Source organism: Microcaecilia unicolor, chromosome 9 (genome assembly GCF_901765095.1).
Source record: "Microcaecilia unicolor chromosome 9, aMicUni1.1, whole genome shotgun sequence".
NCBI lineage: Eukaryota > Metazoa > Chordata > Amphibia > Gymnophiona > Siphonopidae > Microcaecilia > Microcaecilia unicolor.
The window spans coordinates 221,577,312-221,604,396 of NC_044039.1; the positions used below are offsets into that span (position 1 = coordinate 221,577,312).

General features: G+C 43.0%; 1 protein-coding gene across 2 annotated transcripts in view; it reads left to right on the plus strand.

Moving 5' to 3' along the window:
• Positions 1–27,085, plus strand: part of VIPAS39 (VPS33B interacting protein, apical-basolateral polarity regulator, spe-39 homolog) — a 63,191-nt gene that overhangs the window by 32,600 nt on the left and 3,506 nt on the right. For both annotated transcript variants that reach the window (XM_030214094.1, XM_030214095.1), the window contains exons 12-18: positions 5,186–5,262; positions 7,467–7,542; positions 13,763–13,897; positions 20,308–20,349; positions 21,288–21,377; positions 22,064–22,150; positions 22,913–23,002. In XM_030214094.1, the coding sequence (XP_030069954.1) occupies positions 5,186–5,262; positions 7,467–7,542; positions 13,763–13,897; positions 20,308–20,349; positions 21,288–21,377; positions 22,064–22,150; positions 22,913–23,002 (597 nt within the window). The remainder of the gene's footprint in view (positions 1–5,185; positions 5,263–7,466; positions 7,543–13,762; positions 13,898–20,307; positions 20,350–21,287; positions 21,378–22,063; positions 22,151–22,912; positions 23,003–27,085) is intronic.

The following is a 27,085-nucleotide window of genomic DNA, read 5'->3' on the forward strand; positions in this document are numbered from 1 at the left end:
GGTGATTAAATTTGCAGATTGCACAAAGTATTCAAGGTTGTTAAAACATGTGCGGACTGTGAAATATTGCAGGAAGACCTTAGGAAATTGGAAGACTGGGCATCCAAATGGCAGATGAAATTTAATGTGGACAAATGCAAGGTGATGAAACATTGGACAGAATAATCCGAATCATAGTTACCCTATGCCACGGTCCACCTTGTGGGTCAGCAACTAAGAAAATTATCTAGGTGTCATTGTAGATAATACGTTGAAATCTTCTGCCCAATGTGCAGCGGCGACCAAAAAAAGCAAACGGGATGCTAGGAATTATTAGGAAAAGGGATGGTGAATAAGACCAAAAATACTATAATACCTTTGTATCCCTCCATGTTGTGACCTTACTTTAGGATTGCGTTCAGTTTTGTTTTTTATTACATTTGTACCCCGCGCTTTCCCACTCATGGCAGGCTCAATGCGGCTTACATGGGGCAATGGAGGATTAAGTGACTTGCCCAGAGTCACAAGGAGCTGCCTGTGCCAGGAATCGAACTCAGTTCCCCAGGACCAAAGTCCACCACCCTAACCACTAGGCCACTCCTCCACTCCTCCCAGTTCCGGTCATCGTATCTCGAAAAACATATAGAATTAGAAAAGGTTCAAAGAGGAGCGACCAAAATGATAAAGGGGCTGGACCTCCTCTGATATGAGGAAAGGCTAAAGAGGTTAGGGCTCTACAGCTTGGTAAAGAGACTGATGAAGAGAGAGATGATTGAGGTCTACAGAATCCTGAGTGGTGTAGAACGAGTAGAAGTAAATCGATTTTTTTTCCTCTTTCCAGAGATTCAAAGACTAGGGAACACTTGACGTTACCTGGAAATACTTTTAAAACAAATAGGAGGAAATATTTCTTTCACTCAACGAATAGTTAAGCTCAGGAACTCTTTTCTGGAGAATGCAGTAACAGCGGTTAGCGTATCTGGGTTTGGAAAAGTTCCTGGAGGAAAAGTCAATAGTCTGGAGGAGATTGGTAATGCTTCTTATAGTTTTTGGTATCGAGTTCCACCATTTGGAACCCTGCTAACTAAATCTTGCTGTGTAGACAGTTTTGTAGATGGTGTTTTTGCAGTTGGGTAGATGTAGGAGTAGGTGGTTTCAGTTTACTGGGCTGGCCTTTCTTCAGGATAGTTCAATCTTGTTAAGCATGTATTCGGGTGCCATTCCAAACAGTATCTTGAAGATTAGGGTGCTCGCTTTGAAAAATATTCTTGCCTTGACTGGTAGCCAATGTAGTGTTTCAAGCAGTGGGGTTGCTCTTTCGTATTTCGATTTCTTGAAGATCAGTCTTGCTGCTATGTTTTGGACTGTTTGCCACAGGTTTAAGTGTGTTTTCCTTGTACCCTACATATGCTGCATTGCTATAGTCTAGTTGCAATAGTATCATTGATTGGACAAGAAGTTTGTCTAGGGAGATAGTCTCTTATTCTTCTCAGTTTCCATAGTGTTCTGAAGCATTTTGATGTTACTGCTGATATTTGATTGTCCAGTGTTAGATGTTGAGAATGAATCCTAGTATTTTAAGTTGTTTTGATGTGGTATGTTTGTTGGTTGATTGTGAATTTTTGGTAGGATGTGGGGTTGTGTGGGCTGGATAGTACTAGGAATTTGGTTTTGTCTCTGTTCAGTTTGAAAGTTGTTGCCCATTCTTCCATGAGGTCCATTCCTTTTTTTTTAAATTTGTCCTGTATGTTCGTGATATTGGTTTTGGAAAGGTATGAAGATGATGATGATGTCTGTGTATATAAATGGGTTGAAACTCATTAATTCCAGTTTTTTTCCCGAGTGACCCCATTGTTACATTTGAACAGTGTTGGTGATTTTGGCGAACCCTATGGTAGCCCGCACTCAGAAATCCATGAGGCTAATGTTTGGTTGGATATCTTTATAATATAGGATCTGGTCTTTAGGAAGCCATTGAACCATGTTGCCACTGCACCGCTGATTCCTATGTTGAGCAGTGTCATTAGTATGGTATGGTCTACTAGGTCAAACGCACTTTACATGTCAAATTGTAGTAGTAATACGTTTTGTCCTTGGCATATTATGCTTGTGAATTTAGTTATCAGGGTGGTTAAGACCGTCTCAGTTCTGTGTTGTAGTCTGAAACCTGATTGAGATTTATGAAGAATTGAGAGTTTTGTCAAGTATTCCATTAGGTGTTACTAGACCTTCCATCGTTTTGGTCAGTAGTGGTTTTGAGGCTACTGGTCTATAATTTGTGATATCACTGATCTTGCTGATAGTGTTCTTGGGGATAGGTGTGAGTACTATGTCGCCTTTATCTGTTGGAAATTGACCTTTTTCAAACATGTATGGGTGTTTCATCATGTAGTTGGGGCATTTGTCAAGTAGGCAATATGCATTCTCGTATTTTGTCAATAGTGTCTTTACTGTGTCTAGTTGGGGTGGTTTGAACGTGGTCCATATTCTGTCTGCTGCGGTGTGGTTGTCGTGTGTTTCGCAGTCCTGTAGGTAGTCTGTGACGTTTATTTGTGGTTTTGCAAGGTTTGAGCTTGTTTGTTATTTTGTTTTTGAAGTATTGTGCAAGCTTGTCTGTAGTTGGTGGTGGTTCAGTTGTCGCCAATATGTTCTGGGTTTTCAGTAGTTTGTTCATGAGTTCAAATATTTTTTTTCGTATTGGTCTGGTCAAGGTTCGTGTACGTATGGTAGTGTTCTGCTTTTGCTTTCTTTATGCTGTTTGTGTATGTTCTTATGGCTTTTCTCCATATGGTTTTGTTTGCGTCTTTCGAGTTTCCTACAAAGTTTCTTCATGTGTAGTAGTGGTTGTTTTGTGACTTTTGTTTCTGTTTTGAGTGGTGCTACTTGTTTTGGCCCAGTTTCTCATGAAGTGTTTATCATGTGTGGTCTGCTTTTCCTCTGGTTGTGAATGTGCGTTGGGTTCTTCGCTCTCTTTTCTTCTTTCTTTCCATTGTAGTGTGAAAGTGAACTTGCTGTGGTCTGACCATGTGGTGCCTGTTAATATGTGGTGGTTACTCGTTGAGAATCTGTGGGCTTGTATGTCTAATTGGATACTTTTTGTGTGTGATGAGACTCGTCGTGCTGTTCTGAAGTTTTAAAGGGCTCACATTTACCACCATAAGTGTAACAGGTGGGGGGGATGGGCCTTGGTCCGCCTGTCTGAAGTGCACTGCAGTACCCACTAAAACTGCTCCAGGGACCTGCATACTGCTGTCAGGGAGCTGGATATGACATTTGAGGCTGGCATAGAGGCCGGCAAAAAATATTTTTAAAGTGTTTTTTTTTAGGGTGGGAGGGGGTTAGTGACCACTGAGGGAGTAAGGGGAGGTCATCCCCGATTCCCTCCGGTGGTCATCTGGTCACTTTGGGCACCTTTTTGAGGCTTGGTCGCAAGAAAAATAGACCAAGTAAAGTCGGCCAAGTGCTCGTCAAGGACGCCCTTTTTTTTTTCCATTATCGGCCGAGGATGCCCATGTGTTAAGCACGCCCCAGTCCCGCCTTTGCTACGCTTCCGACACACCCCCTTAACTTTGGTCGTCCCCGTGACGGAAAGCAGTTGAGGACGCCCAAAATCGGCTTTCGATTATGCCGATTTGGGCGACCCTGGGAGAAGGACGCCCATCTCCCGATTCTTTCGAAAATAAGCCTGTAGGGCTCTTCAGCTTGAAGAAAAGATGGCTGAGGGGAGACATGATAGAGGTCTATAAAATACTGAGTTGAGTGTAACGGGTAGACATAAATCACTTGTTTACTGTTTCCAAAAATACTTGAACTTGGGGGGCACACAATGAAGCTACAAAGTAGTAAATTTAAAACAAATTGGAGAAAATCGGAGTCTCTACCATTTTGCCCGGCACCGACATCAGGCTCACCGGTCTGTAATTTCTTGTTTTGGTAGTACCTTCAAAGATGCCGTACTCTGACCCGTGCCCTTCTGAGCTACTGTGGGCTCCTCCCCTCCCTCCCCCCCCCCCCCCCCCCCCCGTTCTAGTTTAAAAATTGTTCGGCCTCCTTTTTAAACGTTAGTGGCAGCAGCTCGGTTCTATCCCAGTTAAGGTGGAGCCCATCTTTTTGGAATAGGCGCCCCTTTCCACAAATTGTTACCCAGTTTTTAACAAATCTGAATCCCTATTCCCTTCACCATTGTCTCATCTATTCAGTTTAGTGAGCACGGAGTTCAGCAAGACGTGGACAAAACGGTTCTGTGGACTCTTTTCCTGTCACAGTAGCAGCTCTTGAAATGTTGTTATTTTAATGCACTAATTACTATTCAAATGTGCATTCTGAGTGATGCAAAGCCATTTTCCTAGTGATCACGAAAGGACCGCCTAACTTTAGGATGAAATTTTTATGGGTGGTCAGGAGCTGCCGGTACTGCTGTTTCCTTTCCATTACTGCTGAAATAGCAGCTGCCAGATGGATGAGGAGAGATGCGGCAACTCTAGAGCCTGCCCTCCCCCCCCCCCCCCCCCCCCCCCCCCCCCCCCGTTCGCCAGGCATACATGGCAGTCCTTCACGCTCTCCTTTGCCTCGCTTTCCATTGCTTCCCTCCCTGCCTGTACTGCTGCCGTGGTTCTGGTGGTAATTTAAAAAAAATTTAAAATTTTAAAAACAAACAAAAAAGCTACACCTTGCTTTCATACATGCAGCTTGTATGCATGTATGAAAGACATCTGTAGCATACACAGAGCAGTCATGCTTAGCGATTTAGATGTTGTGCACATGTTTGGGTGACCTATTGGCTTCCCCCCTGCCAAGCTGCTCGCTGTTTTTGTGAGCAGCTCATTTGCATACCGATTCTTTTGTGCATACCGATTCTTTTGTGCATCCCTCATTATTTCCAACTCGGTAATTTTTACCAAGGTGGAAATAGCGATCGGTGCTTTACCAGGACTTTGGTGCATCTGCCCCTAACATAACACATTCTTTTCAATATCTGTAGTCTGTTCCACATAACTTTACATGAGTAAATTTATCTTTAGTAAATATGTAATAAATGCGATATAACAGAGGTTAAGTTCTCTTCAAATATAGAAATATTTAATGTCAATGTGTTAAGGTTCAATATGAACCCTGAAATCTGGTCATAGTGACTCATTCTTTAGGGAGGTTTGGTAGAGAAATATTTTGATGTTTCTGGAGAATGTCTCTCTTGAATTTTTTGCAGCTTTCCGTGTACAGAGAGCACTTGAATATTTCTAATGCGGAAGAAAGACGGGATTTTTTGAAAACCAAGTGCATTGGGTACGTTTGAGGATCTTGTTCCCTTCAGCTCTGGGCTTTGAGTGGGAGGTGGGAGAACTAAAGTTTCAGGGGAAAAGTAATCACTCAGTCAATTTTTGTCAGTTTTTAGTTATGCGATTAATTTTGTTCATCAAGGCAAGATTAATTTCTGCTGCTTATTCCTGTTCCAAAACTCACTGTGCCCATGGTATTTTAATGACTTTGTGTTGAATACTCTATGCAAAACTGACTTGTTCCAAAAGCTGCTGCCTATTTTTCTCAAACTGCTGCTGATGGACTGAGTGAGTTTTGGAAAAGTAACATAGTAGATGACGGCAGAAAAGACCTGCACGGTCCATCCAGTCTGCCCAACAAGATAACTCGTATTTGCTGCTTTTTGTGTATACCCTACTTTGATATGTACCTGTGCTCTTCAGGGCACAGACCGTATAAGTCTGCCCAGCACTATCCCCGCCTCCCAACCACCAGTCCCGCTTCCCACTGCTCTTCATTTACTCAGGGCAGGACGGGACACGAGAGGATCTATAGGAAACTGTTCAGCCAGGGTAGTGAAGGACCATTTCACCATAGCTGGAAAACTATTAAGACTGCAGTTATTTTGAGATCCTTGGGAATGGCTTCTCTTCAGTTCAGGACTGTACAGCGAGCAAATTCTGTTGGATGTGGAATCTTTAGAGGCAGAGCAAATCAAAAGCATTTCTGTGTGGGATGGTTTAGGGACTGGCGATCCTGCCTGGAGGCTGTGAGGTATAATACATGTCATTTTGAGGCTCCTTGAGTTCTGTTTTTCTATCATTTTGTGAAAGGAGATCTAAGCAAGGAAGTTAAATAAATCCTATGGGAAGTGACAGGTGCTAGCCTTTGCCTGCTTATGAGGCATATTAAAAGACTTGCTCGATTGGTGGCCTTACAGGAACAGCAATTTAAGTTTTTGCTGTGGATGTTTGTGGCTCCTGACCGGGCATTCAGGGCGGGATTTTCAAGTTCCGCTCAGTGCCCTAGGTGTCAATTTTCCCCATCAACTTTGACCCATATGTTTTGGTCCTGTGATAGTGTACTCCAATTTTGGAAACACATTATGGCCTATTTACACACTGTGCTGCACAGATGGATCCCCTTACAGGCGGATATACAGGTACTTTATAATTTTGTTTCTTTGGGATTGAAAAGAGGGACCAATAACTTATTAAAGAAAGCATTTGTGTTGGCGCAGAACTGCATCTTGCGTAATTGGAGACAACCATATGCACCGTCTTTGACTGAATGGAGAAATTAAATATATCAATTATTGAAACTGGATGCTAGGAGGGGTTCTGTGACGATTTGGAGAAGTTTTCAACAGATGTAGCGTCCAGTGTGGGAGGCTCTACCTCATAGAGCCGAAAGTTGCTTGTTAAATTTGTGAGGCCTTGTCCCGGTGTGGCAGATATGCAGTGTTTGTTTTGGGTGGTGGGGTAGGGAGAAGGTGGAGAAGAGTGTGGGAGGGGGGACCAGTTCGGTGGGGGGGGGGGGGGATTGCTTCTGGCCGGGGTCATTCAGAAGGATGCACATGGGTGATCCCATTGTTGGTTTGTGAGGTCTGTGGGGTGGGTTGTTCAAGGAAAGGTAAGGGTAGTTTTAGTTACAGCAAAAGGAGGGGGGAGGGAACTAACTAAAAATTATATAAAAGTGGGAAAAAGAAATGTTGGTAATAATTGGTAATGTTTTCTTTTGTAGTTTATTTGTTTTTCCTTTTTTCCATAATAAAATAATAATAATAAAAGTACACCCTATGGGTGCTTAGGAAGAGGAATGTGGATGTGACAATGCCTCTGTATAAGACTCTGGTGCATCTTAGGATGAAGGTGAAAGAGGACAAACTCGAGAGTAATCTAAGAAAATATTTCTTAACGGAAAGGGTGGTGGATTCATGGAACAGCCTCCCAGTGAAGGTGATCAAAGACACAGACTGTATTCAAGAAAGCATAGGACAAGCATATAGGATCTGTAAGGGAGAGGCATTGGAGGGTATAGAATTTTTAAAGGAGTGGAAGGGATAGTAGATGGCATGGATGGGCAGACTGAAGAGGCCATGTAGTCTTTATCAGCCTTCATTATTTTTCTTTGAGAGTGTTTAAGGTGATAAATGAGAGAGAAAAGTTCACACTTTTTTTCTGGGACACTAAGGTCTTCCTTCATGGAGCTTTTTCTTTCCTTCCTGACAGATTGCCCTTTTCGGCAGATGATGCTGCTCACATTGAGGATCATTATACATTATTGGAGCGGCAGATCATCATAGAGGTAACGTTGCTCCCTCACTTCCTTATTCCTCTCTGTCTTTGAGTGTCTATAAGAAGTGGCAAACTGGGACTATCATAGCTGTAGTCCCCCCCTCCCCCCCACTTACCTACCACAGTCTTCACTAGGGTCAGTAATTAGAGTTTGAACTGTATACAGCAATAGGTATGGAGCCAATGAAGTCACTGAAAGGACTATGTGAGTGCAACGATATTGGTAGAAGATAAGTCATGCAGGAGAATTTTGAGCAGATTGAAGGTGGACAAGATGGTTTAGTGGGAGGAGAGAGATGGGTGATAGTTGAAAAGGCAGGTAGGGTCCATTGAAGGTTTTTAGGAGTGTTTGGAAGCATTGGGAACAGCTTCAGTGGCAAATAATCAATTAAGGATATGACAGAAGGGATAAAATTAGGGGAGAGAACTCATTCTATTTTCTCTTGTTTGTCCTGTTTGTCCTAATTAGATTGTAAGCTCTGTCGAGCAGGGACCGTCTCTTCATATTCAAGTGTACAGCGCTGCGTACATCTAGTAGCGCTATAGAAAAGATAAGTAGTAGTAGTAGTTATTGGGAATCCAGAATCTTGCTACTCTTTCTGCGGAGAATCTTGCTACTGTGGGATTCCGGAATCTTGATACTCTTTGTCCTTATCCCTTATGTGTGCTGTTTGTCTGTCCTGATTAGATTGTAAGCTCTGTTGAGCAGGGACTGTCTCTTCATGTTCAAGTGTACAGCGCTGTGTACGTCTAGTAATGCTATGGAAATAAGTAGTAGTAGTAACTGAGTAGATGGGTGGGAATGGGATCAGAAGAACAGGTAGTGAGTTTAGAGGATGAGAGAAGATATGCAGCTCCTCAGTATCTCTCCTCTCTTCTTTCCCTACACCATTCATCAGGTAAGTTGCTCCTGTCTGTATCTTTCTCCACTTCCGCCAACTCCAGACTCTGTTCCTTCCGTCTTCCTGTGCACTGTGCCTAGAATAAACTTCCTGAGTCAGTACTTCATGCTCTGTGTCTGGCCCTATTCAAATCCATTCTAACAGCCCACCTTTTAACTCTTAACCCCTTATTCACCTGTTCAGTACCTGTGTTTTAATCATTCCCATACGAAATGAAACTCCCTAATCCCTTATTTGTCCTGTTTGTCTAGGATGGAATGTAAGCTCTGTCGAGCAGGTGACTCTCTTATGTGTTTGTGTACAGTGCTGTGTACATCTAGTCGTGCTATAAGTACATAAGTACATAAGTAGTGCCATACTGGGAAAGACCAAAGGTCCATCTAGCCCAGCATCCTGTCACCGACAGTGGCCAATCCAGGTCAAGGGCACCTGGCACGCTCCCCAAACGTAAAAACATTCCAGACAAGTTATACCTAAAAATGCGGAATTTTTCCAAGTCCATTTAATAGCGGTCTATGGACTTGTCCTTTAGGAATCTATCTAACCCCTTTTTAAACTCCGTCAAGCTAACCGCCCGTACCACGTTCTCCGGCAACGAATTCCAGAGTCTAATTACACGTTGGGTGAAGAAAAATTTTCTCCGATTCGTTTTAAATTTACCACACTGTAGCTTCAACTCATGCCCTCTAGTCCTAGTATTTTTGGATAGCGTGAACAGTCGCTTCATATCCATCCGATCCATTCCACTCATTATTTTATACACTTCTATCGTATCTCCCCTCAGCCGTCTCTTCTCCAAGCTAAAAAGCCCTAGCCTTCTCAGCCTCTCTTCATAGGAAAGTCGTCCCATCCCCACTATCATTTTCGTCGCCCTTCGCTGTACCTTTTCCAATTCTACTATATCTTTTTTGAGATACGGAGACCAGTACTGAACACAATACTCCAGGTGCGGTCGCACCATGGAGCGATACAACGGCATTATAACATCCGCACACCTGGACTCCTTACCCTTCCTAATAACACCCAACATTCTATTCGCTTTCCTAGCCGCAGCAGCACACTGAGCAGAAGGTTTCAGTGTATCATCGACGACGACACCCAGATCCCTTTCTTGATCCGTAACTCCTAACGCGGAACCTTGCAAGACGTAGCTATAGAAATGATTCGTAGTAGTAGTCGGTTATGGAAGGAGCACCAGATTTTGAATGGCTTGTGTGTGTTACGCTTGGGAGCCTCTTGCTTTCTGTGCGACTTCTGCAGAGTAACCTTCAAGCAGGCAGCTCAGTGTGGAAGTCTTGCTTCCTTGTCTCTGAGAAGGAAGGAGTCTGTTTTCCTTTGGTGCCTGAGGCTAACCGAACCTCACATGAAGCTCCTGGGAAAGATGTTTACAAAGTATCATGTGCTGCCTCTGAGTGACCACAGTAGGACTTCCTACTGGCTGCAACATTTGAAGCAAACTGTGACGCTCTACAGCATCTGCTCAAATACATCTGAGTTCTTGCAGCTGGTGCAGAACAGTGCTACGAGGAGAAGTCCATTCTGCCTCGCCTCACCCTATGCGTGGAATCAACTTCCTGTGGCCCTACGCCAAGCCCCCTCCCTACCCATCTTCAAATCCTTGCTCAAATCTCACCTCTTCAATGTTGCCTTCGGCACCTAACCTTAGACTGCCCCAATTTGACTGCCACTACTTAATTGTCTGTACATTTGTCCATTAGATTGTAAGCTCTTCGAGCAGGGACTGTCCTTCTATGTTATATTGTACAGCACTGCGTAACCCTAGTAGCGCTTTAGAAATGTCAAATAGTAGTAGTAGTAAGTCAAAGGAGTAGTGTAGAAAATCACACGTCCAACAAGAGATGTCATACACAGAATTTATTGTAAACAACCATTAATCGACTCAACACGGTGCCGTGTTTCGGCGCTAAGCACACCTGCCTCAGGAGTCTAAAAAGTATATAATATAGACAAAATGTACATAGATGGAATGAGGCTATATCTACTATAATAAAACTCACCCTCAACGTTCTGAAGACACTGACGTCACTGCAGCCACTCAGACACCGGTTCGTAACTTCATGGTGGTGAAGCCACAACACTCACCATGTCTCCATGCCCCGCCCTCGCGTCACACGTGATGACGTGAAGGGCGGAACAATTACAAAACAACGAAAATGAACGATTTCCCTACTCCTCCCCTTCCAACGAATCGCTGCAGACTGCCTAACAAACAAAAGCGGCCGTGGACGTGCCCAACCGAAGCCATCTCTCTCTGCCCATGTCTCCTAGCCCCGCCCTCACATCAAACGTTATGACGTCGAGGGCGGAGACATGGCCGGAGATAGATAGCTTCAACCGATGAACCCCACAGTGACCACCGACTAAAAACGTGCCAGCTACCCTCCAACCACCCCTCCACAAATGGCCCCGCCACAGTCGCGGTTGTTGTTCGACAAAGTGGTGAGTTACAGGGGAGTGGGAGAGGAGAGGGAGGACGGCCTCGAACTCGGAGGGGACGAAAGGAGGGCGTGGGACTCGGAGGACAGAGAGGGAGACAGCAACGGAGGGAGGGGGGAACCCTTGCTAGCGCCCGTTTCATTTCAGGCAGAAACGGGCCTTTTTTAAAAAGCATAAATAGAACAAGGATATAAAAAAAAACAGTTTAAAATCATATCTATTGAAGTTTATATAATGTAAAAGTGGTGTTCATCACAGTATGCCATAGACCAAAGTATATTAGAAAATAATAAATAAGGTAAAGCAAAATACAGAGTGTATAACAGGAGCAATTGTGAACAAATATTACATAAGTGCAAGTAAAACATACATTTATGAGCCGGGTTGGCAATTCTTGGTAATGACATAAATGCACTAAATATTAATGCTAATACAGGCATTTAAAGAGTGAAACTGATACTGTAACAATGATGCCTCTCGGAAGAAACCCCCTTATGGAGATGCTGTACAAATGCAACAAACAATTGAAAAATGGAGGAGATATATTCTAGCAAAATTATTTTATTTATTTATATTTTGCTCACACCTTTTTGAGTAGTAGCTTAAGGTGAGTTACTTTCAGGTACTCTGGATATTTCTCTGTCCCAGGAGGGCTCACAATCTAAGTTTGTACCTGAGGCAATGGAGGGTTAAGTGACTTGCCCAAGGTCACAAAGAACAGCAGTGGAATTTGAACCAGCCACCTCTGGATTACAAGACTGGTGCTCTAACCACTAGACCACTCCTCCAGAGTGCTCAGCAAGGTGTTATAAAATGTCACCTTTGCTAAATGAATATAAATAAAATACAAAGTGCAAATAAAGAAAGAAACACCAGGTTTTGTTTTGGCACATTCTAGAGGGCATTGAATGTTTGAGAGAGAAAAGGCTGATCGTTGTGTAGTCGAGAGAGAAGCACCGTAGAGAGAGACTGATTCCTTCCTGACTTACCCATCCAGAATTCGGAACGGCATCCCACAGGACATTTGAAATGTGAATTATGAAGCATTTGTAAGCGCGCTTTAGCGGTATCAACATTTACACATCCCAGCACTGGAAAGACGTATAAATTCATCCATACATCCAATTGCACAACTGCTCACATAAGTATTTTTGTCCCTGTTAATTACTATACATTTGAAAAACTAAGAAAATGACAGACTAGGATAATTTGAACATCATAGTAACAGCAATAGAAACAGTAAATCTGCATCCCTAGTAGACCATTGGCATGTTGTTGGACATACAAATAGATGACCTGAGATATTTTGTTTTTAAAACTTTTAAAGGAAACTGGTGTGGAAGGAATGTGGACAGTTTGCTGCTAAAGGAGTAGCCTAGTGGTTAGTGCAGCAGACTTTGATCCTGGGGAACTGGGTTCGATTCCCACTGCAGAACCTTTTGACCTTGGGCAAGTCACTTAACCCTCCACTGCCCCAGGTACAAAATAAGTACCTGCATATAATATGTAAACCATTTTGCTTGTAACCACAGAAAGGTGATATATCAAATCCCCATCCCTTTTCCTTTTAAGAAGGCGTACAAAGCTTTGCTTTTTATCAGACCTTTGTCAGTTGCTAGCTGTTTCCAATTAATGATCTAAGCAGGTTTTAAATACTTTGGGCCCTGTTTACTAAGCAGCATATAGGCGCGTTAACCATGTATGCATGTTAACCATGTACATACCAAAAATATCCCTATAGGCACCTACATATTTAGCATTCACACTAAGTGTAGGCACGCTAAAAACACTAACGCACCTTCGTAAACAGGGCCCTATATGAATAGTGATCTTAAGCTGCACACAGTGTGGCATAAGTCGTGTCGCACATGCAAGAGATCTTTTCAACAGCAATCAGCATGAATGTGAACGTCTGGCCTTACTTTGTATGTATTTGTTTTTTTCTGTTCCCCAACCTGGATAACGGCAGGCTAGAAGTAATACATTTCAATTTTGTATTTTATGATTTCAGTTGTATTTTGTTGGTCAATTGCTATCTTGTTTAATTGTGTACATTATGATGTAATCTGCCTAGTTTCTTAAGCAGAATACAAATGCTTAAATATAAAAAGAACAGAATGTAAAGCGGTTTTCAGAAATAATTTTTCTTGAATCGGGGAAGATACAGGGCAGCAGGATGCAAGGTCTTGCCTGTCCTAATCTAAATATTGATTAATCCACCATTCGGCTCAGCCCTAGTAGACTCCCTTTTGGTTGATTTGCCTCTTAGGGGTTGATGAAACTACCCCAGAGACCTTGTCAGTTGTCAGCAAATGACAGGGATCTCCAGAGGTCACACCTGAAATCTACTTCTGTTCCAGTTTTCTATTCACTGGCTCTCTATAAATTTTCTGTATACTATAAAGGGTTTTTAAGTGGCTTAACCCCACATTGTTTGTACCTTTGATCAGAGTCAAGAGAATACCCAACATCTTTGAGGAAAATGAAGAAGATTAAACTATTGGATTCCTTGTTATCTTTCCAGGCTCCTAAACTTCAGAAAACTATTTTAAATTATTTGAGTGACTTAAATTATAGGCATTTTAGAAATTTGATCAAAACTTTTTTTATTTAGAAAATTTGTATTCTGTAATGGGGATTGATTTGATTCATTAAGTTCAATTCTTGACTTTTTGAGGAAAAATTGTATGACTCTGGTGTTGTCCAGTCAATCATTGTAATCCACGTAGAACCGGGAAGTTAACTGCAGAATATGTCATATTTTCTTTATTGCTTTTTAATACAGTGCAACCTAGGTAAATACACACTTAGCTTTTTTTTTTAATCACTAAAACTGTGTAACACATGAAAATGTTGCTTGTTTATCTATAGGCAAATGATAAGCACTTAGAAGCCTCGGGGCAGGAAGAGATATTTCGAAAGCATCCAAGGAAGGCATCCATTCTCTTCATGCCTCTTGTGACTACCCTGTTCTACTCCTGTATATACCACTACACGGAGGGAGAGGTAAGATCTATATTTGGAAATGTATCCTGGAATATGCCGCTATTGTGGGGGGAGAGAGAGCAAGTCCTATAGGTACAGATAGGGAACATCCCCTGGAACTACTCCTGGGGGGAAATCTATGCAATAAAAAAAAAAATACTTAAAATTGAACACTGTGCAACTTTATTTATCAATATCACAGTAAAATTACTGTCTTTTGAGTAACAATAAATTTAAAGTACAATACAGAGCAATATAATTTCTTAAATGCAGGATATTTTTAGGTTTTGGGACGGAGCTACCCCACAATTACTGCAACGATGCACCCTAACTAGATGTTCCAGTTTTCACGGATTTTACTTCACCAGTCCATGGAAGCAGCCTCTCTGATGTGGATGACTTCCTGGCATCCCTGGTCGTGCCATTGGGTGCTTGCCCGGCTGACCGCTATTGGATCAAATTCAATCGCCTGTTGCCTGACAAGGTAACTGCGGCTTTACATAAATTCACAAATAAAAGCTGCAGATTAGATGTATGTCCGAACCACCTCCTAAAAGTTGCACCAAAATGTTACATTGAAGATTTGACTTGTTACCTCAATTATATGTTAAGCGCAGGTTTTTTCCCGCCAGGCCATGGAAACATCCTTCTCACCCCAATCCCAAAGAATTTAAAGATCAAGCCAGATGTCATCTCCAACTATCGTCCAGTGGCTTCGATACCTCTAGTTATCAAACTGATGGAGAGTCTGGTCAATGTTCAGCTTAACGAATTTTTGACTAATTTTGATATCCTCCACCATTCGCAATCAGGATTTCGAGTTCATTACAGCACGGAGACAGTCTTGGTCACTCTCTTATCTAACTTTAGACGAGAACTATCGGTTGGACGGAAGATTCTTCTGCTACAATTTGACATGTCTAGTGCTTTTGACATGGTGGATCATGAACTCCTGCTTCATCTACTGGATTCTTTCGGTATAGGAGGGCCAGTTTTGCTTTGGTTCAAGGGTTTCTTGACTTCAAGGTCCTATCAGGTCATGGTGAACTCCCACACTTCAGAACCGTGGAATGCTTCCTGTGGGGTCCCTCAGGGCTCTCCCCTTTCACCTACACTGTTCAATATTATGATGATGCCGTTAGCCACAGCACTTGCAAACCTAAACCTCAACCCTTTCATCTATGCGGATGATATTACAATCTACATCCCTTTTCAATCCTCAATATCAGAAGTTGCCAACCTCATAGATGCATGTTTCACCACTTTAGAACACTGGGCCAAGGTGTTCAGATTCAGGCTCAACAGGGAAAAAACTCATTGTCTCATCCTCTCGTCCACGTACGCTCATGTATCTGACACAATGCTTCCAGTTCTGGGCTAGGCCCTCCCGATTGCCAACAGCCTGAGACTTTTAGGGGTACATCTGGACTCACATCTCCAGCTGGTTGATCATGTACACTTGGTCACCAAAAAAATGTTCCAGGCAATGTGGAGACTTCGGCGCATCAGATACCTCCTTCGCAGAGACTTGTTTCGTACCCTTGTCCACTGGCTTGTCCTATCCCATCTGGATTATTGTAGTGGTATTTACGTGGGTTGTCAGGCCTCCTTATTGAAAACGTTCCAAACGGCTCAGAACACTGCGGCGAGGCTCATCCTTAGAGTAAGGCGTTTCGAACATGCCGAACCCCTGCGCTTTAAACTTCATTGGCTGCCTGTACATGAGCGCATTGCTTTTAAGATCTGCTCCCTAACACATAAAATCATCTATGGGACTGCACCGGAATACATGCTCCCCTTGATCGACCTTCCGCCTAGAAATGCCAACCCTGCCGCTCGGTCATATCTCCACCTCCATTTTCCGAACTGTAAGGGAGTCAAGTACAAGAAAATCTTCGCCTCGTCCTTCCGTTACTGGAGTCCCAAACACTGGAATACGTTACCTCATCACCTTAAAACTCAAGAGGATCACGCCCTTTTTAAGAAGTTGTTAAAGACATTCCTCTTTGCTAAGACTTACCCCTCATCTTACATAAGTACATAAGTAGTGCCATACTGGGAAAGACCAAAGGTCCATCTAGCCCAGCATCCTGTCACCGACAGTGGCCAATCCAGGTCAAGGGCACCTGGCACGCTCCCCAAACGTAAAAACATTCCAGACAAGTTATACCTAAAAATGCGGAATTTTTCCAAGTCCATTTAATAGCGGTCTATGGACTTGTCCTTTAGGAATCTAACCCCTTTTTAAACTCCGTCAAGCTAACCGCCCGTACCACGTTCTCCGGCAACGAATTCCAGAGTCTAATTACACGTTGGGTGAAGAAAAATTTTCTCCGATTCGTTTTAAATTTACCACACTGTAGCTTCAACTCATGCCCTCTAGTCCTAGTATTTTTGGATAGCGTGAACAGTCGCTTCACATCCACCCGATCCATTCCACTCATTATTTTATACACTTCTATCATATCTCCCCTCAGCCGTCTCTTCTCCAAGCTGAAAAGCCCTAGCCTTCTCAGCCTCTCTTCATAGGAAAGTCGTCCCATCCCCACTATCTTACTATGTTGATTAATGTATCCCTTGTCCCCTACCCTACCTAGTTCATTCTGTTAGATGCTTGCCTAATCTTTAAGTTTGTACTCTTATTTAACTTACTGTAAGCCACATTGAGCCTGCACAAGTGGGAAAATGTGGGATATAAGCAACAAATAAATAAATAAATAAAATATGGGTTCTTCAACTGAGGCATTTATGTCCATAAAGAAGGTGATGGGGAATTCGAGGAAGGGGATAGTATTGTTGGAAGCAATATGTGCAGGTACAGCTTGTGTGGGAAGAAAGGATTTATATCTAAACTATTATTTACACTCCTTGTTAAACCATCACCAACTCAACCATGACATCTGTTGAGGTGGGATGAAAATATGGGAGGATCTGTGGATGGAGAATATCTATTGTATTTGACCTAATAGAAAATGATTACAAAATGCTATACCTGTGGTATTTGACCCCAGTGAGACTCCGTAGTCTATAAAAACATGAATAGCTGTTGGCGAAAATGTGGTTAGCCAGGCATATCTATCTATCTATATATATAAAACTCACCCTCAACGTTCTGAAGACAGTGACTTCAGTGAAGCCAAGCCCTGACTTCCTTCAAAAAGGTTCAAAGGTTCGTGGTGGTGAAGCCACCAAAATCGCTCCGGGCCCCGCCCTCGAGGGCGGAGCAATGGCAGAACAACCAAGGGGTTGGGAGGGGGGGGGGGAAATCGCTACGGGCCCCGCCCTCGCGTCAAACGTTGAGGGTGGAGCAATGCCACAACAACGAAGGGGTTGGCAGGGGGGGGTGTTGCCGACGAAAACCTTGCTAGCGCCCGTTTCATTTGCTCAGAAATGGGCCTCTTTTACTAGTACATAAATATGTGGTGGCATGCACAGCTGTACAAGCATATTGAGAGAGCTGCATTACATTATGGAGATTATTAGGAAGAGGCTACCTCTGGCTCCAAAGATCTTTCTGCTATACGGCTGCTGCCTAGAAATTGATACGAGGACCTGCCAGTGTTGTATACTACGTAAATGTAACTAGTTTTGTTACTTTTGCTTGTAAAGAAGTACAGGCTAACATTTTTTACTTTTACTAAAGTAATAATTGCATCCATTTTTACTACTTTTACATCTGATGCTTGCATTTGAAAGTAAAAAGTTAATGCGGAAGTGAGATGTAAATGATAATGCCTCAGTAAACCAAATGAAACAGCAAAACTGGGAACTGGATTTTGTTATTGCAAACCTCATCTCATCTTAAATTTTGCTGTTCAGTGAATATAAGAACAGTGGAGTTGCCTGTCTCCAGCCACAGAACAGTGATGAGTTGAGTCCTTTTAACCCAGAGATGAAGTTGAAGCTAGAAGCAATTCACGGTGAACAGACAAATTTATCTACCACAAAAGACTGCTCATCATCTCATGGGAAATTTTACATTGGAGTGACTGTCCACTGGATTGATAGTCTTTAGAGAGGAGTTTGTCTGGCCTTAAGACTGAAAGGTTCCAACACATTTGATGTTCTTGCATCAGTGTTGGAAGATATTCAAACAGAGTTTGCCATCAGACAAAAAATTGTTAGAACACCACAATGATTCCAACTTTGTGAAAGCCTTCTCTGTAACTGGACAGCATGACTGTCTCTCTTTGTTAATTGTACAGCGCTGCGTAACCCTAGTAGCGCTCTAGAAATGTTAAGTAGTAGTAGTAGTGATGATAAAGATGAAGGTGCAAGTGATGAATTAGACAGCATCACTTTTAATGCTGCTGATAATAATAATGAAGTTAAGTGTTTCAGAAATTCCCTTGATCGTAACCTGCAGATCCAGTCAGAAGACATCAGTAATAATGTAAAATGACCTGATTTGAAGTAACTTTGATCAGACTGAACAATCCACTTCCTGCTAGTCCAGCTGTTGAACCTTTTTAGCTGTGCTGGTTTTAATAATGACTCATAAGCACATTCATGTGAGTGACGTGGAGACTGAGATTACTGGATCTTTCTCTGTCTGGCAAGGCCTCTTATTGGCTCTCTAGAGTCACACTTTTTTTCTCAATGTCCACCTGCTGGAAGGCGTGCACAACCCATCAGTCACATTCTGGGCCGGTCCAGAGGGAGGCTAAGGAAAGTTGCATTTTTTTTGTAGTTGTGGTACTTGTACGTTTTACTGAAAAAGTATTATATTAGGCAATTACAGTTTTACTTTCACTTAAGTCAGTTTTTGAATGTGTTCTTCGCTGGACTTTTACTTAAGTATTAAAATATACATTTATTTTTGCTTTTACTTGAGTACTTTGACCTAGTAGTTTGAACAACACTGAACATTGCATAGTGGCAGCCAGTTGGAAGTTGGACAAATTACTTGGTTCTAGGAGTTTTGTAATAGGTTAAGTAACTTCTACAGCCCAAATAAGTCAACAGCCATGGGCAACAGCTTAATAAGAGCTGGGTAAAAAGGAGGAAGGAGAGAGGTGATGACTAGAAAGACATAGAGGAGAGTTGGACACCAAGGAGCAATAAGAGAGGCAGAGCTAAAGTGCCCGTCAGAGCTGTCAAACTTTTCCTTCCCTCAATCCTTTTATCTTCTGCTGGACTGTGTACTAATACAAAGCAAAACCTCATGGGACCGTGGCTTCCTCCAGGCCAGCCCCACCTCCTCTGACATAACTTTGTCTTTTGGAGGAGGCGGAGCTGGCCTGGAGGAAGCAGCCGCAGCATGCAGAGCAAGGAGGTTAGATTGAGCCGCGGTCCTGCACAACTTTGCTTTGTGTTTAGTACCACGGCCCAGCAGAGAAGGTAACAGGAAGGAAGGAAATGTTTTACAGTTCAGCATGTGGCTTTGGTGGGGGTGGTCCCTGTTGGGGCTCAAGCCTCTTATACTGGGCTCCTATGACCATGTTCAATAAAGGAAAATAGAAGGAAACTGAGCCCATGTGGGAGAATTATTGGACATGGTTATTTATTTTATTTATTTATTTGTTACTTATATCCCACATTTTCCCACACATGCAGGCGCAATGTGGCTTACAGAGAATTACATAAGAGTACAAACTTAACAGCTTAGGCAAGCATAAAGAAGTAAACATGGGGGAAGAAACTAACAAAGTGAACTAAGTAGGGTAAGGGACAAGGGATGTTTTAATCAACATGGTAAATTGAGGGATAAGTCTTAGCAAAGAGGAATGTCTTTAACAACTTCTTAAAAAGGGCATGGTCCACTTGAGTTTTAAGGTGGCGAGGTAACGTGTTCCAGTATTTGGGACTCCAGTAACGGAAAGACGAGGCGAAGATTTTCTTATACTTGACTCCCTTACAATTCGGGAAATGGAGGTGAAGATAGGACCGAGCAGCAGGGTTGGCATTTCTAGGCGGAAGGTCAATCAAGGGGAACATGTATTCCGGGGCATCCCCATAGATGATTTTATGTGTTAGGGAGCAGATCTTAAAAGCAATGCGCTCCTGTACAGGTAGCCAATGAAGTTTAAAGCGTAGGGGGTCAGCGTGTGCAAAAGAATTTAAGGTGAATTACAAAGATCATGAGATTCAGTGAAGGGTAAGGGAACAGAGATGAATAAGAAACCCATTCACCATCACCTTCTTGATTGTGGATAGGGAAGAGGGAGGGGGTTGTTTGTAGTATGGCATTAAGTGGCAAAGTAGACAACATGCTTGGCTAACAAATTCATTGTCTTACATTGTACTGTATATAAACTGTGAGTTGCACAATGCAAGTTATAAAATACAATACATATTAAAATACATTTTAAATACACCTGAATTTAACAGGAAAGGTTTTCATTTCTATCAGCAGAGTATTACTGCCTGCTGAGTATGGCCAGGAAAGGCGATGGCCACAAGTGTCCTGATAACATCTTTTATTGTCCTAGGGTACCTTCAGTAGTCCAGCCAACCTGAAGAAGACCTTCCGGGTAAGGGAGAGCTCCCAAGAGTGTAAACGCTGCGGGAAGAGAGGCTGAGGGTTGGGGAGATTGGGAGGAGAAATTTGAGTTTATGTAGTGATTCTCTGTTATTGTCTCTGCCCTGTCTTCCCCTTTCTGCTGCTTTTTTCATCTTATTTCTTGCTCTTGAGTCTTCTTTTTCTATTTAAATTTGTTACATGCTTCATACAAGCAATTTAGAGCATGGTACAGTAATACATCAAGCAATAAAACAAAATCATACAGATTACTTAAATCACACAACATCAAATACAAATCATTAACAATATAACATATTAGCTAAATGCAGACTAAAACTACCAGGTCTTAATATGCTTTTTACTTCCAGACAAGCAGGTTCGTTGACAAATTCCTACTGATAATTGATTCCAGAGAGCAGGACCTGTACATGAGGCCTGCTCCTGAGTTACAACCAAGGTTGCCAAAGGATAAAAATTTAAAAAAATAAATAAAGCAGGACCAGACTAACCTACCCTGACTCAGAAGTGTAAATGAAATTGGCATTGGACAGATTGAGATGTTTCTTTTCTTTGAACACTTTATATTTAAAAAACAAAATGCCCATATATGGTCATTTGTTTATAAAATCTTCTGTAGTAACAATCTAGCACATAGTAATTCAAGCAAGTTTACAATAAAGTACATAAAATACAAATAAATAATATACACAACCGTATCATACACTCATCCTACTTATAAACAGAAATGATAGCCTGTCTTCTGTGGGGATCTGATACTCTAATTACCACCAGCATTTAAGCTCTTATCAGCAGAAGAGTAATGTCCTTGGGTGCTTCTACTTCATGGCAGGAATCAGCCTCCTGTCTTAAGTCAGACACAGATTAATAGGGTAGAAGGTGATAAGGACAGAACTGCTGTATGTGGCACTGTAAATGTTTCTCTTTCAGATCCCTGAGAAGCAGTATGTTCTCACAGCCCTTGCGGCCCGGGCCAAACTCCGAGCATGGCACGATGTGGATGCATTATTTACAACAAAGGTGGGAGCTTGAGTTCTTTTGCAAAACCCTTCTTAAGCTTACCACATAAATGCTGGGACTGGGTATCAACATTGTGTCTAGGCCTAAGGAGCAGGGACTGGATAGAATATCGCCACTGTAGCTGGGCCCAAGGAGCGGAGACTGATATCACCACGGCAGCTTGGCCTGAGGAGTGGAGACTGGGCATTGCCATTGTATGTATCTGTCCTAGTGCATGTTTGTCACATACATGCTGTACCTGCAGTGTGTGGTATAGTCTAATCTAGGGGTACTAAAAAGGGGTCCGCAGGCCAGTCGGGTTTTCAGGATATCTCTGAATATGCATGAGAGAGATTTGGATATGCATATTCATTAGGGATATACTGAAACCCTGACTAGCCTGTAGACCCCTAGGACAGGTTTGAGTACCCCTGGTCTAATGGTTAGGCCTGCCACCGATGCTTCTGTTTTCTGATGGTATCCTTAGGAGATAGGGTGACTTGTCTCATGTTCCACGGCTGGCTCTTTGTCTTGACTTCTTGAAGGTAGTTCTGTGGCTCATAAGCGAGAGGATCCAGATTTGTAAAGAATATCCATTTGATTTAGTAGAGAAGCAAGATCTGTTGAGGCAGGATGACTCCCCCTAACAAATGATTTGTTTTCATATCTTGGGTGTTTGTGTAACAACATTTTCTTCATTCTTTCAGAATTGGCTGGGCTACACAAAGAAGAAAGCACCCATTGGCTTCCATCGCGTTGTGGAGATCTTGAATAAAAACAGTGCCCCGGTCCAGGTGCAAAGGGTTCTGGGAAATGAAGCAGACCCTTCCTCTTAATTTGCAACATATTTTTTTAGGCTCAGATGTTCATCCTTTCTTCAAAATCCAAGACTCACCTAACTGAAGTCTGTTTTAACCTTTGCTCTGTATTTAAACTGGAAGTGATGGTGGTCCAACAGCCTAGTTTTGCCACAGAAGTGACCTAGATCTGGCTCTAAAATAGTTGTGAACATACATATCCTCTCAGAAAATATCAATGAAAATTAGGTAGCGCAAAACAAAGAATGTGAAAAAACTATTTATTAAAAAAAATAGTAGCCATGCACACTAGAAGACAATTTGAGTCAATTAAATTCCAGTTAGTCAACAAAATCTCTTGGGCCGGGGCAATCACAGCCGTGGTAAATAGTGACACAAGAGGGATTCAGATTGCAGTGGACTGTTGTGGTGATGCCCGGATTATGGAGGGAGGAGAGTGAGGGGGTAAATCCCAATTAGCTCTGAATGAGGACTCATACCAGTATCAAAGCAGAAGAGGGTGGTTCAAAGCACTAAGCTTGAAATGAAGCCACAGAAACTCTTGACAGGCCCAACTGAGGTTTTTAATATATCACGCTAAATTCTCAGACTTCTTGCCCTTCTATCTTAAGGGTAATCAAATTCCAGAAAGCTTTTGCTTCTGCTGACCCATTGCTGTGTGGCGGACACCTTTCAGTACCTCTGTGGCATGTGAGTATGGCAAATGCTGAGCCCTTTTGCCCTCTCTTGTCTCTCCAGGTCTTACAGGACTATGTCCGACTGGTGGATGATGTGGACTTGAGGTTGAATATTGCCATAAAGTACAAGTGCCACAACGTGGTCATTGATGTAAGTGTTAATGGGAAATAGAGAAAATAAAAAAGGTGAGAATTATTCAGCTCCGCAGTCAAGGGCAGGAGGAAAGTGTGCAGAAGAGGTTACAGAGAGCTGAGAGGAGGGACGGTTTTGCTCTTGCCTTTTTATTCTTATTTCGCTATTGGTACTTTTAGGCCTAGTTGCTTTCCTGTCCATCGATTACCAAATGTGGAATTTAGATCAACTCTTGTTTCATGAGGTGGTTTGGTGCATTTTTAGGTGTGTTTTGCTGAGTGATAGCACCTACTGGGGGGACGGTTCATCCATCTGTCTGTCTGTTTACGCATCTGTTAGATGTTAGAGAGAGTGGTGGATGCTTGGAATGCCCTCCCGCGGGAGGTGGTGGAGATGAAAACGGTAACGGAATTCAAACATGCGTGGGAATCCTGTTCAGAAGGAAGGGATCCTCAGAAGCTTAACCGAGATTGGATAGCAGAGCCGGTAGTGGGAGGCGGGGCTGGAGGTTGGGAGGCAGGGATAGTGCTGGGCAGACTTATACGGTCTGTGCCAGAGCCGGTGGTTGGGAGGCGGGGCTGGTGGTTGGGAGGCGGGGATAGTGCTGGGCAGACTTATACGGTCTGTGCCAGAGCCGGTGGTTGGGAGGCGGGGCTGGTGGTTGGGAGGCGGGGATAGTGCTGGGCAGACTTATACGGTCTGTGCCCTGAAGAGCACAGGTACAAATCAAAGTAGGGTATACACAAAAAGCAGCAAATATGAGTTATCTTGTTGGGCAGACTGGATGGACCGTGCAGGTCTTTTTCTGCCGTCATCTACTATGTTACTATATGTTAGTGCACAATCGCACAGACACACTGCCCCCACCCCCTGCACAACTACACAAAACTACTTCTCCTTATTCTGTAGCACTGCTAGACATACACAGAACGACAGAGCTTGTAATTTATTCAAACCTGACGCCTATTTAAGACTGTCTCCTTACTGGGAAAGAACTTTTAAGCAGCTGGAGCAGGGTTCAAACCAACACCCATTGTTGTTTCAGATCATGCTACAGTGTTGGGAATTTGGAATAGGCAGATGGAGATAGATAAAGACAGGGGTTGGAGAGCAAACAATAAATTTATTGCAAAAAAAGAGGGAAACAAGGGAATATCTTAAGCAGCAGTGGGATGCAGGAAAAGCTTTCATGAGGGGGATATTAATACAGCTGGTGTCCAGGAAAAAGAAAGAAAGGGAAGCAGGAAACAGAAGCTACAGTGCAAGGTCAGGAGTATGCGGGGGGGGGGGGGGGGAAACGAGGGCACAGTTGGATAGTCTGGACGTAAGTCAAGCACATGCTAAGGTTTACTAAATGAGATTTCATGAACCATGGAAACTGTTAGCATGATCATTTTAAAAAGCATTTGGAGTGGGACAGGTGATTAAGGCTAATAAAGAGATTGTGAGACAGTTTAAAGCCTTTTAGGAGAAATTATACAGTTCTGAGTGTAATGTGGAGCAGACGGTCATTGATAGATGTGTAGGTGAGACATATATGAGTAGAGCAGGGGACTGGGAATGAGCCCGACTAGGGAGGAGGATAGAGGAGGTGGAGAGTGTAATTAAGGAACTGCAGGGAAAGCAGCAGGATAGGATGGCTTCCTAAGAGAATATTACCAGGGCCTAAGAAGTCCTATCCTGATCCTTGGCACAGTTTCAGTATTTAACAGTATGTGGGGGGGGGGGGGGGGAGCCTTCCATACTACATGTATTTTGCAAATGCGTGAGTCGTTCGTAAACCGAGAAAGGCGTCACAGTTTTGTGGTAGTTACAGACCAATAGCCCTTCTCAGCCATTTTGCAAAAATCCTGGCTAGCAGGTTAGAGGAGATGATGCTTTGGGGTCAGCCCGGAGTTTGTGAAGGAGAGACAGATAGGAGATACCATGTGTAGGGCACTTAATTTAACAGAATATATTCAGAGGAGTCGGTTAAAGACCATGTATGTAGCTTTTGGCCACAAGGAGTAGGGTGTTTTGTTTGCAGCGCTTGAGTGGGTGATTTGGGGATATTTTTATTTACGTGGGTTAAGGCCATATGCATAGGGTTACCATTCGTCCGGATTTCCCCGGACATGTCCTCTTTTTGAGGGCATGTCCGGGGCGTCCGGCGGATTTTGCCTGCACCCACGTTTGTCCGGATTTCTGGACAAACGTCGGCGCGGGTGCGGGCAGGCGCGTGCGTGTGGGCGGGCGATCGGCGCCGTGGTAACCCTACTCCCGTCCCCTCCCCTTCCTTACCATGTTCCCTGGTGGTCTAGTGACGTCTTCGAGGCAGGAAAGAGCCCCCTCTTTCCTGCCTGGAGCGCTGCCTCCCCTGTCTATCATCCTCCTCGGTCTGGCTGGGGATTCAAAATGGCCGCCGAGAGTTGAACTCTCGCGAGGCCACTTCAACTCTCGGTGGCCATTTTGAATCTCCAGCCAGACCAAGGAGGATGCAGCAGGCAAGGACAGGCAGCGCTCCGGGCAGGAAAGAGGGGGCTCTTTCCTGCCCCGAAGAGAAGACCCTACTAGACCACCAGGGCTAGATAGTAAGTGAGGGGGGGAGCCATGTGACGGGGGGCGGGGAATAGAGGGGCGGAACGAGGACCCGAAGGGGGCGTGGTGGGGGCGGGGTATGAGGCGGGGCGGGGCGGGGTAGGGGGCGTGACATGTGTCCTCTTTTTCAGAGGACACAAAATGGTAACCCTACATATGCAGGAAGCCCTTGAGTCAAATACCAGTGAATGGGATTTATTCAGAGAGTTTCTGGCTTGGAAGAGCAGGAAGCAGGGATATCCACCATCCCCCTTGCTCTTTGCATTGACCATCGAGTCATAAGCATCTAGAATTAGAGCACATAGGAGACGAGCTTGAAGTTTTACTATATGCAGATATATAAGTAAATATTAGGGTACGTATTTATCTTTAAAAACCCTAGAGTGTTCTTGCCACCATTTCTGGAAATTCTTGAGTGCTTCTCAGAGTGTCTGGCATCATTTGATTTTTAAATTGATGACAGTGTATCATGTAGGGGATTAGCAGGAACACTGAAAGAATCACAGTGGTCCTGCATGTAATAAGTGCCTATTAAAAAAAATTGTGATACCATCTTTTACCAAAATGTGTTTGGAGACAACTAGACATGTGGCTTTTGAAGTAGTAGCTGCTAAACTTTGGGGTGATCTAGCACTAGGTTTGAGATTGGAATTCTGCATAAGAACCTTAAGACTTGTTGTTTGAGTAAGGACATTGTGCTGTGTTCTTAGTTTTCACTGTAAATATTGATGGAAAGATCCAATAATTGTGGCAAAGGGACAATGGAAGTGTGATCAGTGAGACAATGAACTGATGCTAGCTGGGAAGGGAGAGGCTTTTTATGTTACATAGGATTTTAGAATTATTCTTTTTAATTTTATTTCTGTAGTTTTATTTTTTCACTTTGCTGTAGTGAACTCTTTTGTTGATATCATATGTTTTAATTTATCTTATTTTATTATTTAAACCTGTGACAAAACAGTGTGTTTTTAAGCCTGTAACTTGTATTAATTATTCCTTCAAGTGTATTTCTCTAGTTTGGCCAGCAGGAGGTGCATGTTTGTTTAAAACTGTTACAGAGGAATGACCGTTCCTTCTTTTAGTTAGCACACACATAATAGGAAGTGCCTGCAGTGATGTAACCAGCGATTTTCAAATGTTGTTCTGGGCTCTGATTGGTTTGAAATTACCCAGGAGTACTGGCTTTTGCTCCAGTCTTAGCCAGGAAGAAAAGAGAGCAGAATCTCTTTGCTGAGGCTCAGTAAACGCTATATGTCCTGATCTTCCCAGGTACTTTTTAGAAAGTAAACAAATATTTAGTTAGTGGTATAATTGATCCATATTTCAGTTATCTGTTATTGTTTGCTAATTGCGCTTTTTTTGTTTCACTGTTCAATATTTTGAAGACAATAAACAATTTTCAGTTTATTGCCTCTTTGTCTGGACTGATAAAGAATCCTGGTAGTTTGTGTGTTGGGTCTGTGAGTGCTTTCTGGGAACTGTGAGACCACTGGGAATGTGGCCTCCAGTAACCTAGAAATCACT